Genomic DNA, 14,833 nt, shown 5'->3' on the forward strand with positions numbered 1-14,833 from the left:
AGACTTCATCTGCATATCTCGCAGTCATCTGCAGATCTGAAAATCCATTCTGGTGGATCTGATCTGCAGAGGATTGCCTGTTAAACAAGGTGTGTATGATGATCTGCAGATCTCATAGACTATGAATGCATTTTGCAGGAATGGATCTTTTGCAGATAATGATCTTTTGAATGTGTACGGGCATCTTTGTGTGTAGCATCTTGCAAACATTTTATCTGATGGGGAGTGCAGCTCCATAGAATAGACTGTGTAGAGTATGGCTCTCATACTACATGGAAGGGGGTAAAATTGGTCTGTGATCTTGCCTTTTCCAAAGACTTTTATCTCAAGTGTGTATGCAGCATAAGTCAGCAGTAATTAACAGGCATTGAGAACAAGCAGCTGCTGCACACTTTTTTTTTTTTTTTTTTTTTTTTTTTTTTTTTAAAAAGGGTCATCCCCTGTCACAACAAAGTTTACCAGAGCTGTTGAAAAAAGAAGAATGGATACTCACCCATGGCGTCCTCCAGCAGCATAAACCAGTCTGAGTCCCTCACTGTCCTCCCGTGGTCTGCCGATCAGAGGGGAACAGCCCTGGTAACTTGCTCAGTCGCGTCAGTCGAGTCTGCGTATGTGTGGGAGGTCCATACACGCACAGAACACCCAGACTGATCCTGTTACCGGGGCTGATCACAGCAGACCGCAAGAGGACAGCGTGGGACTCAGACGGGTTTATGCTGCTGGAGGAGGAAGCCACGGGTGAGTATCCATTCTTTTTTTCAACAGCTCTGGTACACTTTAGTTTTCAATTTCTACAGGATCATATACTAAAAAAAAAAAAAAAGTCAGAGGCACAATCAAAATAAAATGGATACGCTAAATCTGAAAGGACTGAGCAAGGAGTATGACCTTCTAGGATTATTATAATTATCTTTATTATTCTGTTTTACAACAAGATCTGCATATATAATTGTGGAGGCATGTTAAAGACCTGTAAAGTTATTTTCCACAGTGTTATTAACATTTCTGGTGCATCGATATAGATGGAACGTCATCAGAGATGGTCGGTGAGAAATAAACTGGACTAAATGTAACAGGAAGTGCATTTGATTGGGCCAATTCCAAGGTGCATACATGGTGGCCACAAGCCAGACCTGCATCTCACCGTCTCTAGTGCTGAATATGGACATAAGCACAGGTATCCTAAGCAAGTACATTTAAAAAAAAAAAAAAGGCGCCTTAAAAAAATGGAGCAGGGTGATGCCGATAACGACATTTTGCTACTAAGGTTATTTAAGAAATGTCCTAAAACGTAAAATAACCTTAGTAACATGAAGTCATTACCGGCATCTAGCATCAGGGCTGTGGAGTCGGCACAAAAATATTCCGACTCCAACTCCTCAGTTTACAAAACTGCCGACTCCGACTCCAGGTACCCAAAATGCCTCCGACTCCTTAGTCTAATACTTACCAGGGCTGTGAATTTTGTCCAAAATTCATCTGACTCTGACTCCCTTAGTTTATGAAATCACGACTCCGAGTACCCAAAATTGCTCCGACTCCACAGCCCTGTCTAGCATACATTACCTTGTCCCGGTGACTCCTTCACTTCCTAGTTAGTTTGCAGGGGTCCTGAAGCCAGCCAATCACCATGCGGGGATGGCTGGATGCAGGACTACAGCAAACTGAGGAAGTGAAGGATCGATTGCTGGGACAAGGTAATGTATCACTACTTACCCTCACCCTGAACTTTCCCTCTACCTATGCCTAACCCTACCCCCTTCAACACCCCTGTATAACAGTAGTCCACTCAACCCTCGACCCCGCTGCCTCACACTAACCCTCGTGCCTGTATGTATGTACTCCCTGCTGTCATAGGCGGCAAAAGTATAAGCCGTGACCAGCGGCAAGGTAGGTAAATTATGGTGCCCAACAATAGCGGGCGCCATATTTTAACTTTCTTGCCGCTAATTGTAACTTGTATTACTGTTGCCTATGGCCATTTTTATAGACGCTTGTCCTGCGCCATACTATAACCTCTTCATCTAGGGCCTTATACATTTGAAACCCAAGAAGCCTATAATTTTACTGACAGGACTTCTTTTAGAGAAGCAGATCCTCACCCTCAATCCAGCGTCAGAAAGCTATGCTTGGTGTACAGTACAGCAGTGTTCCCCAATACTGTCCTCAAGGCCTAGCAACAGTGCATGTTTTGTGCAAATCCAGAGGTAATCAGCTCTGCTGAAACACTAATAACCTCACCTGTGCATGTTTGTGGTTTTCTGCAAAACATGTACTGTTGGTGAGCCTTGAGGACAGGGTTGGGGAACTCTGCAGTACAGGTCATACATTCCTAAATCCTCTGTCCAATACACATATAGGGGAAGTTTTGGAGCATTTTGTAATGCCATAATCTAGTTAGCTGCTGGCACTTGGCTAGAAGACAGCCCAAACAGGTCCCAGGTTATTTATTCCCCAAGGCTTGGTTCACACTGGGGCACCGAAGTGCATTACATCAGACAATACGTGATGCAATTATCTTGTAATGGTACCTCCTCACCAGCCTATTAGCAGTGCGGTGGAATCTGTTGGCATAACGTGAGTCATGCTGTGTGTATCGGACAACCCACACATTTACAGTGAAGCATACTTTTCGTGAATTGTGTGTTTCACTGTATGCATCGCATTACTTTTTCCCATTCATTGCAATCCTGTTTTTACAGTGTGAGCAATGACCCAGTGTGAACCTAGCCTTAGGAGCTTGGTCTGGGAGTTGGTTTTTGGCAATGTAATACTTCATACCGACACCCAGATTATTTTGGCCATTTGTGGTTGATTTTTGAGGGCATTTCACTATTATGTGCTGATGTACCAGCTGACAAGATCTCTGTCCATAGTGTCCATAGCCACTGCTGAAGATGACGGAAGAACTGTATCAGTAAAGCATTGTTTTGGGGGGGTAATGCTGGGTTTACACTCAGCTATAACGCAATGGACAACTGATAATGTTCCATGTTTCCCTGAAATTCCGTCTCATCAGTTATCCGTTGTGTTGACAGCAACTGATTCAGCGTAAGCCCAGCCCTAAAGTGTTGAAAGAAAGCATAGGAGGATGTTAGGTTTATCAGCTAGTGATAGGCGTGAAGGAAGGATTTCATCAAGAATGAGGTTACAGTTAAAGAGGGGAAGTTAGTATTAAGTGTCATTGCATAGCCAAGATCTGCGCCAACACCAGGCTGTCCCACACAAGATTACACGTCAACTGGATTTCCACAGTGCGCATTGCATAACACAGGCATTATGAGCGGGAACTGCAATGGAGAATGGACAAACATTTTAATACAAATCCTGCATGCTGCGAGTTAGAATAACGCGATTCATCAGCCCAACAGAATTGTATGGGCAGTGAGTTGGCATGCAGAATTATTCTGCAATGGATGTAGTGTCAAAGGGCCCTTAACCATAATGATACCCATAGTGGAGGCACCCTCGATGATATGTAACTGTAGTTATATGAATGAGAAGTGTAACTTCTTACCTTCTCAGAAGAACCAACCATAAGTAATGGAAAAAGATATGTTTAATCATGCGTTTCACAGGTCCTAGCCAGCTTCCTCAGGTCAATAAAAAGTGCCTGCAACGGTTCGGTCATGAACATATTTTAGGCACCAATGTGCATGACTGAACTGCTGCCGCCGCTTGTTATTGTCCTGAGGAAGTGGGCTAGGACCCGTGAAACGCGTTGCCTAATGTGCATGAATACATCTTTTCCATTACTTCTGGTTTGCTGTTCCGAGAAGGTAAGACTTCTCATTCATATATAATTACTAGTCATGCATCACAGAGGGCGCCTCCACCAGTGTTATAGTCTATACCCTAAGGCAGGGGTCCCCAAACATTTTTGGTCAAGGGCCGCGTCAACATACTTCAGACTGCTGGGGGGCCGACACATACATAAAATTATGTTAAAAACATTACATTGAATCTAGGTATGGATTCCCTCCCAATCATGCCCAGAGACCTCCCAGCAGCAGCCATTCAGTCATGTGGCGCCCGAAGAACGTCTTTGTGCACCAGACAGAGAAGCATACCCAGGTGACAACCTGCCTTCCAGTTGGACAGCAGTGTCACCTGATGCAGAATTGGATTGGAAGTCAGCAAATTACGGCCCGCTGGCTTCTACAGTATGTGGATGGGTGGTGCCAGCACTGCTATGCTATATGCCGGCTGCCGATATTTAAAAGGTGCAGTGAACTGCATCTACTACAAGTTATACATTTTGTGTTTGGTGGGCCAGTGAAAAAGCCTCAGCGGGCCGTAGTTTGAGGACCACTGCCCTAAGGGGTTCCAAGCACCTTGTTCTCAGAATGTATCCAGGAGAGCAATCAACAAGCATCTGCACCAACAGACCTGGGACACTAAGCAGGGACGGTTATTTTCCTGCAGGCTCTGACAGTGATTGCAAGCTGTTGCAACCCACCTTTGTGAGTATCAGCCAATAAGCGAGAAAAGCAGGTCTGGCACCAGTCTAATTCTTCAGTGAAATTTTAATCCAATAGGTACAGTAAGTTACATCAGAGAGTACAATAGGACGGCCTGACAGCTGTTTCACAGGTCACCCTGCTTCGTCAGGTGAAGCAGGGAGATATGCAAAACGGCCGTCAGGCCGTCCTATTGTACTGTCTGATGTAACTTACTGTACCTATTGGATTAAAATTTCACTGAAGCATTAGACTGGTGCCAGAACTGCTTTTCTTCTCGCTTATTGGATGAATGTCTATCGTATATATGGTTGGTGAGCAGTCTATTCAGTCTCTACAATCCAACTGCTCCAGATTCAGTGGGCAACGAGTGCCAGTCACGCTTTCCTTCTACCGTTACTACCTTTGTGAGAGTATATTACTTACACGTGATCTTATTAAGATCCTTTTGTCCAGGAATACTGCACCACTGAGCTCCTGGTCTCTCTCATCCCATATATTTGGAGGTTATGGATAACCATCAAGGATCGACAATTTTCCATTAACCATGATGAGCTTGTCTGCTTTTACTATTTAAATATAATAAAAACTAGCAAAAGCTTCACATTCAGAAAGCAAATAATAAACCGGTATACAGTTATGCCAAAGAGGATCATAGTCGGCAGGGTTTGAAAATACATGCACTAACATGCGGTGCTTTAACATGCACTGGCATGTATTTTACATACATTGAGGGTTTGTCTGTTTTTTTAGGAAGCCCATTCCACTGACTTTATAAAAGAAATATCACATGCTGCACCGAGGATTTTTAAATCTAAATTAAAATATTCAAACACTACAAAACTCTTTATTTCTCAACACATACCACACAGCCAAAACGTGATGCTCTTTTTAATTACAGCCACGCTACACAAGTAATTCTGTGTAAGAAATAAACAGCAATTACAATCTCAGTATTTTCTAGGATAATTTGTATCTGGCAACAAAGGCACTGTTGTAGCGGACTACAGCATATGTCTATGGAACTACAAATTGCTGTTGTGACAAAGCCATTAGCAGCTGCTCTTAACGCAGCTACTCAAGACAGTGATTTTGTAGTTAGTGGGGAAGCTAAGTCAGGCAGTAACTGATCTACAAGTAGCTGCAGTAGCCAAGATGCAGCACTCTCCCCAACTACAATTATCTTTTCTTAGCAACAAAGATATGAAGAGGTTGGCTAGTTGTTACAAATCACATGTGGCCTGATCCTAGGAGTCTATCTCGTGGGTGGTTGTCAGTGGAAATAGTTGGGGATTATTTTAGATGTCTGTTTATACAGACAATGCTACTCTGCTCTCTGGCCATCCAATGGAGAGGGAAGGGGGTAGGACTTTCAGTAGGCACCTGCAGTAGGAAACAATACTGATTGACTGAGGACTTTCCATCTGAAAGGAACAATGGAGCTACCAGGAACATCTGGAGGCCTCTCCATTGTGTATGTTAAAGTAAACCTGTGAGATACTCACCTTCCCCATCATCCTTTGCAGTCTTATTCCATTGCTGGAACCAAAGAGTGGCCTCCCTGTGCATGTGCTCTAGCACAGTTCTGCTCGGGCTCTGGCAGAAATAGCTGAGCCTGACCGGGTCCGTGCTAATGAGCAGGTGACTAGCGCCTACCCAGTAGCACGGACCCAATCCAGCCATTTCCGAAGAAAGCAGCGCAGTAAGTACAGAGCTATTACCAGACAGCATCATCTTTAGTAGTAGCAGGTGATGTCTGCGGAATGTTTGCTTACTGAGAGTTCTAAAACCCACAGAAAATATTATCGGGTCTACAAGAATGCTCTGGGTAGATAATTCCACATACATAATCAGCCTAGGCTAAACATCACTGGGAGGGGGGGGCTACATCTAATATACAGCAATATATATATATATATATCTTCAGATTGTAAGCTCGCAAGGGCAGGGCTCTCACCCTTTTGTGTCATGGAATGTTATTAATTCAATTGCTTGCACACTGTTAGAAATTTATACATTTTAGTCATCCTGTTAAATCAAATTGTAATCAGCAGTGCTGTATCTTGTATCAGTGTTCATATTTCCATGTATATCATTGTCTGTATCATTATGTATCCCTTGTTTGTTTTCTTACATTGTACAGCGCCACGGAATATGTTGGCGCTTTATAAATAAATAAATAATAATAATAATAATAGCTACAGGAAGAAGTGTTTCTGATGCTGAATGCAGGACAATTACTGTAAGAGTGAGTATCCTGATTCACTGCACTCTACTATATGTTGTTACAGTTCCTCTTTAACCTCCTTGGCGATAACCCCGAGCTGAGCTCGGGGTAAGCCGCCGCGGAGGATTTCTCAGGCCCTGCTGGGACGATTTCCATAAAAAAATTTTTAAACACGCAGCAAGCCGCTGATACGCCGCTACCCGCCGCGATACAGGCCCCCCCCCCCGCCCACTCCTTGAGCAGCCTGGCCAATCGGCGCTATGGGGTGGATCGGGACTCCCTGTGACGTCACTCCGTTCGCCGCCATGGCGACAGGGAAGCCCTGAAGGAAATCCCATTTAGAACAGGATTGGCTTGATCGCCGGCGGCGATCGGAGGGGTGGGAGGGAGGCCGCAGGGAGTGGGGAAATCATGTAGCTAGCGCTAGGCTAGCTACATGATTAAAAAAAAAAGTTAGGCTTAAAAATCCTCCTGTGGCCGCGCAGCCGCAGAACAATAGACCGCCAGGAGGGTTAACAGGTATTGTACACTTGTACTCTGTGGCATAATTGCGAGTAGGGAATTTTCTGTACATGCATTTACCATACTGAGCGACATTGCTCTATTGAAAGCTGGAATGCTGACTGTAGCAGCTCAGGTAGTAAGAGAGTAACATTGTACCGGTCACTAGCAGAGAAAGCTGGCTGTAATGTAGAAGGAAGGAGAGTGATCCAGTGATCCGGCTGCTGTGTGGCTTTACATGCATTCTTTCCCTAAATCTGCATAGGGTGCTGTCACCCCAAACAATCATAAAGAATAGTTTGGGCAGCACGGTGGCGTAGTGGTTAGTGCTCTAGCTTGCAGCACTGGGTCAGAATTTGCATGCTCTTCCCATGTTTGCGTGGCTTTCCTCCGGGCACTCCGATTTCCTCCCACATCCCGAAAACATACAGATAAATGAATTGGCCCAAGACTATGATACATGTACTACACGATACAGACATACAGTATATGACTATGGTAGGGATTAGATTGTGAGCTTCTCTGAGGACAGTAAGTGACATGACTATGTACTCTGTACAGAACCGTGTAATATGTCAACGCTATATAAATACTTTATAGTTTCCGGCGAGACAGTTCTCTAACGAATCTCGTACAGACCATACATGATCAGTGGGGAGTGTTAAGCAGGGAAGGCACTGAAGCCAGGTGATACCTTCAAGGCCAACTTTGTACAGATAAAAGGGTAGGTACGGTTTTCTTTATGCTTGAGACAGGCGGGGGGAGGGGTATGGGAACAATGCTCTCAACCTAGAAACTCTACTAAGCAAATAATTTACCAACACAAAAGGGGGCGCAGCCTCCTGTACACACACTAGATTTGCGGCTCTCACCCACTGGCTGTTTATTTGGAGAGGCGGTGTGTGACGTGAGCAGTACTTCCACTCCTATTGGCTAGGTGTGGAAGGCAGCAGGCAGCTGCTCTTGGAAGTACGGCTTGCATGTGCACCTGCTGAAGCAGCAGTCATTGATTTTTAATAGATTTATTGCTGAAATATTAAAAATCGTTTGTGGCAGCAACAGATCCCTCTCTATTCAGCTGTCGATCAGAAAAGGATCTATTTTTTGGGCATGTCAGGAGACAGTCTGCTAGTGTGTGGCAGGCTTAACTGATTTTATTGAGCAATCAAACAGATCTCGCCTGTAAGAAAAAGATACCAGCCAATTTACTGCTGATGTTTATAAAACATACGGCTGATCAGCTTACTATAAATACAGCTGATCAGCTTACTATAATGTCTCTTCATACAGCTCTTTAACTTGATCTACCTCTATGTTCAGCTGCGGATTTCCCCCTCCTGTCACACTGGAAACATGGGCCTAACTATGTATGTTGTACACATATTTAGCATACAATGGCATTACAGCCCTTACATACAACACACACAGCTGCATGAGGCAAAGATTCTGTATAAAGTGCTAACTTTACCCTCGCACCTATATGATGTACAGGATGAAACCCTGTGAGAGCCCTCACATCTAAAGCCCCGTCTACACGGGGAGATGTTGTGGCGATCTGGCGGCTCGATTAGCCGCCGGATCGCCTCTTCCGCGTCCCCGCCGGATTTGATTCCCCGCCGGCCGCGCTTATCTTCCGCTCGATTTCCCGCCATTGTCCCCACGCGGGGAGCGAGCAGGGAATCAACGGAAGCAAGATCCGTCCTGTCGGATCTTATCAATCGAGCTGCATCAGGGAACATCAGCTTAAAGCCGCATCTACACGCGTAGATGCGGCCGCGATGTTCCTTATCAATCGAGCCGCTGATGCGGCTCGATTGATAAGATCCGACAGGACGGATCTTGCTTCCGCCGATTCCCTGCTCGCTCCCCGCGAGGGGACAATGGCAGGGAATTGAGCGGAAGATAAGCGGGGCCGGCGGGGACAAGCGGGGAATCGAATCCGGCAGACGCGCGGCGAGCGGAGATGCGGCAGGCACGTGCGGGGACGCGGAACAGGCGATCCGGCGGCTAATCGAGCCACCGGATCGCCGCCTCATCTACACGTGTAGATGAGGCAAACACCTACACTAATCAGCCAAAGGTTGCACATTATTATTATTGTTGATTTATATAGTGCCAGCATCTTCCATGGCGCTGTACAACAGCATACAAGGTATAACAATACAAAATAAACAATACAACAGTTAATACAAGACAAGAGTTGATAACAGATAATGCAGTGAACAAATTACATATTTTTACATGGGGTGGGAGGTATGTACACCCATTACACAGCATTGTGAGACAAAAGGGAAAGAGAGCCCTGGCCAAAAGGCCTTACAGTCTAAAGCAGTGATGGCTAAACTTGGCACTCCAGTTACGACAAAACTACAATTCATGCCTCTGCCTCCCCGAGTAACGCTTAGAGCTGGCAGAGTATTGCAATACCTCATGGGACTTGTAGCTACACCACAGCTGGAGTGCCAAGGTTAGAAATCACTGGTCTAAAGGTTTAGGATAATGGACAGTAGGTAAAGGGGTATGGAGTGGTAGAAATGGTGGTCAGTGGCTGAAATGTCCTAGGTAGGAGAGTATGGTTGCCTGAAGAGGCGAGTTTTCAGATTGAGCCTAAAAAGAGTAAAGGTCCCACTTACACTTAATCCAGTTGGTATGATTTTATTTTCCTTGTCCATAGCAGTGCATTATGAAACATCTTTCAGTTAACACCCGTATAGTGTGAACTGAGCCATTGGAAAACATGGGCATTACTTTGAAAATCAGTTTTGTCCTTACCGTTATAACTGAGAGCAACTGATTAAGTGTAAATGGGCCCTAAGTGTGGGTGAGTAGAAGATTTGTTGAAGGATAGTGTTCCAGAGGAGGGGAGAGGATCGAGAGAAGTCTTGTAAGCAGGAGTAAGAAGAGTTGACTAGAGAAGAAGACAGAAGGATATTGCTAGTAGAGCAGAGGATGGTATCTGGAAAGCTTATTTATTTAGATAGGTAGGCGCTAGGTTGTGGAGAGCTTTGTAGGTGAAAGTAAGGATTTTAAATGGTATCCTTTGTGCAACTGGCAGCCAGTGAAGGGACTGACAGAGGGGAATTGGGCTGAAGAAGCGGGAGGAGAGGTGGACGAGTCGGGCAGCAGAGTTCATGATGGACTGTAACGGGGCTAAACAGATGGCAGGGAGGCCGCAGAGCAAAGAGTTGCAATAGTCTAGTCGTGGAATAATCAGGGCATGCACCAGAAGTTTTGTAGTGTCCTATGTGAGAAAAGGGCATATGTGGGAAATGTCTTTTTAGGTGGAGGCAACAAGGAGGAGGATAGTTTGTCAATGTGCGATTTGAATGAGAGACTTGAGTCCAAAATTACAACTAGGCAGTGAGCCTGGGGGACAGGTGGTACGGAAGTGCCTTCAACAGAAATAGTAGCGGCTCTCGGATCAGGTAGAAATAGCCGATCCTAAGCGGGTCCGCTCTACTGCGCAAGCGACTTGCGCCTGCGCAGTAAAGCAGACCCGACTGGGATCGGCTAGTTCCGCCTGATCCGAGCGCAACTACTGCACCTGTGTTGGATCCGAGGAAGGTAGATATTTACATGGCCGCTGTTCAGAGCAGCCTAGAGTCACCACCGTGGGACGGAGGAAGCCTCAATAAGATCCAGAGACTTCCCCCTTCTGAAGTACCCCCCCCCCCCCCAGGGTCCTTTTTTCTCACTACAGGTTCTTCCGGTGCACACATGCGGAATTAAGATCTTACATGACGTGTGCATACTGTGGCGCTGAGTGTCATCAGGGGACGTTTAAATGATGCTGTACAGACCTGTCCGACTGCACAATATCTACTCAACAGTCGTATGAGTTGATCTGCTCATTGATCAGTAAAAATGCCCAATACCGCTCGCTATTGGGCAACATTTTTCAAAAGGACTGTAGTCCGTTATGGCAGAATCTGTCGTTTGGACGTTTCAAGCGACTTTTGTACAGCATGTGTATGTAGCTAACGTTGGTAGATGCATTCAAATGTTTTCCAATGGTGAATACAACCAACCACATTTACCCATTGTAGGCACTTGAGAGGCTGAACTTGGATCAGCATGGACTCTTGTCTGGCCTAATGCTACAAAAAATGTAATGCACTATATGTCCTGACACCTTCCACTAATGGCCAGTAATAATTTTTGCGATTTATGCCAAAAGTAGCTCTTCTTTGGGACTGGGCAAGATGGGCCAACCTTTTCTCCCCATGTGAAATCAATAAAATTAGGGGGCAAATAACTCAATTGCCGGGTCCCCCATCACTCCTTGGACCACTTTTGGAGGAATTAACCAAAACCACTACATTGTAGGTATACTCCGTAAAAACCTTACAATTTAGAGATGCTCTGACTAGTCATCACAATTTGATCCTTGTCAAAGTGACTCAGATCGTTAAACTTGACTTTTCCTGCTTTCAGCATGTTACTGCTCACTTGCTACCCAAAATATCCACCTGTTCACAGGTACCATGGTAACAAGATAATCAATTGTTAGCCACATCACCTGTCAGTAGTGTTGATGTTGAGGCCGTTCAATAGTTATGATGTGTAAACATGTTACACCTTAGTATGTAGCATTCATACAATAATTCAGTGCAAACTACAGATGTTGAGACTTTGCAAACAGAACACACAATAAAAAAAAATATATATTTTGCATGAGATTCTACAAGAAGCACTATCATCAGTGTTCTCACATACAGCAGACACATGCCCATTTAATGGATATTCTACATGAGGTGCTAGCAGAAGCTTCATTTATGACACACACACACCCATATGATGTGTAGATCCTGCATGCAGTGTTATTAGTGCCCCCTATATGATGTATAGACCCAGCATGCAGACCCCCACCCATGTAATGTATATATCCTGTATGCAGTGCTATCAGAGCCACCCACCCATATCATGTAGAGACCTGCATGCAGACCCCCACCCATATCATGTAAATACCTGCATGCAGCCCCCACCCATATCATGTATAGACCCTGCATGCAGTGCTATGAGAGCCCCCCACCCATATCATGTATAGACCATGCATGCAGTGCTATCAGGGCCAACTATATCATATGGAGACCTGCATGCAGTGCTGAGAGCCCCCCACCCATATGATGTATAGATCCTGCATGCAGTGTTATAGGAGGCCACCCACCCATATAATGTATAGACATTGCATACAATGCTATAACAGTCCCCCACCCATATAATGCATAGATCCTGCATGCAGTGTATTATCAGAGTCCCCCACCCATATGATGGTCATTGCTGTGCTATCACACACAGGCTATAATCACATCTCTCATACACGCTGCAGGGCTGCACATCCGGGCACACACCGCACTGATAGGCGGGAGAGGACACAGCAGAGCACACCGGTGTCACACACATCACTGGAGCCGGTGTCTCTGCGCTCCCTGCCCACACATCACACACATCCCGCTCATACCCCCGCCACATTCCCCGCCCGGCCCCCCTTTCTCACCCGCCATGCTGCCCCCTGGCCAGTGCTGGTCCCGGGCTCCAGATGGAGGCGGATACCGGGGAGGCCGCTGCCCGGGGCGGGAGGACCGGACTCTGACACCGCGGCTTCAAGATGGAGGCCGCAAGCTGGGTTACGTCACTGGGCAAGGACCGAAGGAGGCGCTTGGCGGACTAGGCGGGCTGTGTGGTGGTGATGTCACCACGTCTGGTGAGCGACGCTTGTCATTACTGTCGTTGTTTTTGAGTGAAGTGAGTGGTGTGACTTCGCTGAGTGTGACTCTTGGGGACGTCATGTGCTTAGTGTGTGACGCTAGGGAGGAGCTTGCCATATCCTCTGTGTACTACTGAGTGTGACACCACGAGAGGCGTAATATTGGCTCACTCTACTGGGACACAAGGGAGCTCAGTGTGCTGTGTGTGACACCAGGGGACGTCAGGGACACTCACTCACTCACTCTGTGCTGTGTGTGACACCAGGGGACGTCAGAGGGGCTCACTCACTCTGTGCTGCGTGTGACACCAGGGGACGTCAAAGGGGCTCACTCTATGCTGTGTGTGGTCACTCTATGCTGTGTGTGACACCAGGGGACGTCAGAGGGACTCACTCACTCTGTGCTGCATGTGACACCAGGGGGCTCACTCACTCTGTGCTGTGTGTGACACCACGGGACGTCAGAGAGGCTCACTCACTCTGTGCTGCGTGTGACACCAGGGGACATCAGAGGGGCTCACTCACTCTGTGCTGCGTGTGACACCAGGGGACGTCAGAGGGGCTCACTCACTCTGTGCTGCGTGTGACACCAGGGGACGTCAGGGGGCTCACTCACTCTGTGCTGCGTGTGACACCAGGGGACGTCAGAGGGGCTCACTCTGTGCTGCGTGTGACGTCAGGGGGGCTCACTCACTCTGTGCTGTGTGACACTAGGGGACGACAGGGGAGCTCACTCACTCTGTGCTGCGTGTGACACCAGGGGACGTCAGAGGGGCTCACTCTGTGCTGCGTGTGACGTCAGGGGGACTCACTCACTCTGTGCTGTGTGACGACAGGGGAGCTCACTCACTCTGTGCTGCATGTGACACCAGGGGACGTCAGGGGGGCTCACTCACTCTGTGCTGCGTGTGATACCAGGGGAAGTCAGAAGGGCTTACTCACTCTGCTGCGTGTGACACCAGGGGACGTCAGAGGGGCTCACTCACTTTGTGCTGCGCGTGACACCAGGGGACGTCAGGGGCTCACTCACTCTGTGCTGTGTGTGACGTTAAAGGGGCTCACTCACTCTGTGCCGTGTGTGATGTCAGGGGGGCTCACTCACTCTGTGCTGCGTGTGACACCAGGGGACGTCAAAGGGGCTCACTCTATGCTGTGTGTGACACCAGGGGACGTCAGAGGGGTTCACTCACTCTGTGCTGCGTGTGATACCAGGGGAAGTCAGAAGGGCTTACTCACTCTGCTGCGTGTGACACCAGGGGACGTCAGGGGGGCTCACTCACTCTGTGCTGCGTGTGACACCAGGGGACGTCAGAGGGGCTCACTCTGTGCCAGTTGTGACACCAGGGGACGTCAGAGGGGCTCACTTACTCTGAGCTGTGTGTGACGTTAGAGGGGCTCACTCACTCTGTGCTGTGTGTGACGTCAGGGGGGCTCACTCACTCTGTGCTGCGTGTGACACCAGGGGACGTCAAAGGGGCTCACTCTATGCTGTGTGTGACACCAGGGGACGTCAGAGGGGCTCACTCACTCTGTGCTGCGTGTGACACTAGGGGACGTCAGGGGGGCTCACTCTATGCTGTGTGTGACACCAGGGGACGTCAGAGGGGCTCACTCACTCCATGCTGCGTGTGACACCAGGGGACGTCAGGGGGGCTCACTCTGTGCTGCGTGTGACACTAGGGGACGTCAGGGGGGCTCATTCACTCTGTGCTATGTGTGACTGTGACACCAGGGGACGTCAGAGGGACTAACTCACTCTGTGCTGTGTGTGACACCACGGGACGTCAGAGCGGCTCACTCACTCTGCTGCATGTGACTCCAGGGGATGTCAGAGGGGCTCACTCTGTGCTGCGTGTGACACCAGGGGACGTCAGGGGAGCTCACTCTGTGCTGTGTGACGTCAGGGGGGCTCACTCACTCTGTGCTGCGTGTGACACC

General features: G+C 47.5%; 1 protein-coding gene and 1 long non-coding RNA gene across 3 annotated transcripts in view; one reads left to right on the forward strand and one right to left on the reverse strand.

The window, feature by feature from the left end:
* PPP2R2A (protein phosphatase 2 regulatory subunit Balpha) overlaps window positions 1-12,844 on the reverse strand; it is a 76,676-nt gene extending 63,832 nt beyond the window's left edge. The window contains exon 1 of the mRNA XM_068274722.1: window positions 12,686-12,844. Coding sequence (XP_068130823.1) covers window positions 12,686-12,692 — 7 coding nt within the window. The 5' untranslated portion in view covers window positions 12,693-12,844. The remainder of the gene's footprint in view (window positions 1-12,685) is intronic.
* The window catches only part of LOC137562910 (uncharacterized), a 74,743-nt gene continuing 72,589 nt past the window's right edge, over window positions 12,680-14,833 (forward strand). For both annotated transcript variants that reach the window (XR_011030211.1, XR_011030210.1), the window contains exon 1: window positions 12,680-12,892. This is a non-coding gene — a long non-coding RNA (uncharacterized lncRNA). The remainder of the gene's footprint in view (window positions 12,893-14,833) is intronic.

The sequence above is a fragment of the Hyperolius riggenbachi genome, chromosome 3 (assembly GCF_040937935.1).
Source record: "Hyperolius riggenbachi isolate aHypRig1 chromosome 3, aHypRig1.pri, whole genome shotgun sequence".
Lineage (NCBI taxonomy): Eukaryota > Metazoa > Chordata > Amphibia > Anura > Hyperoliidae > Hyperolius > Hyperolius riggenbachi.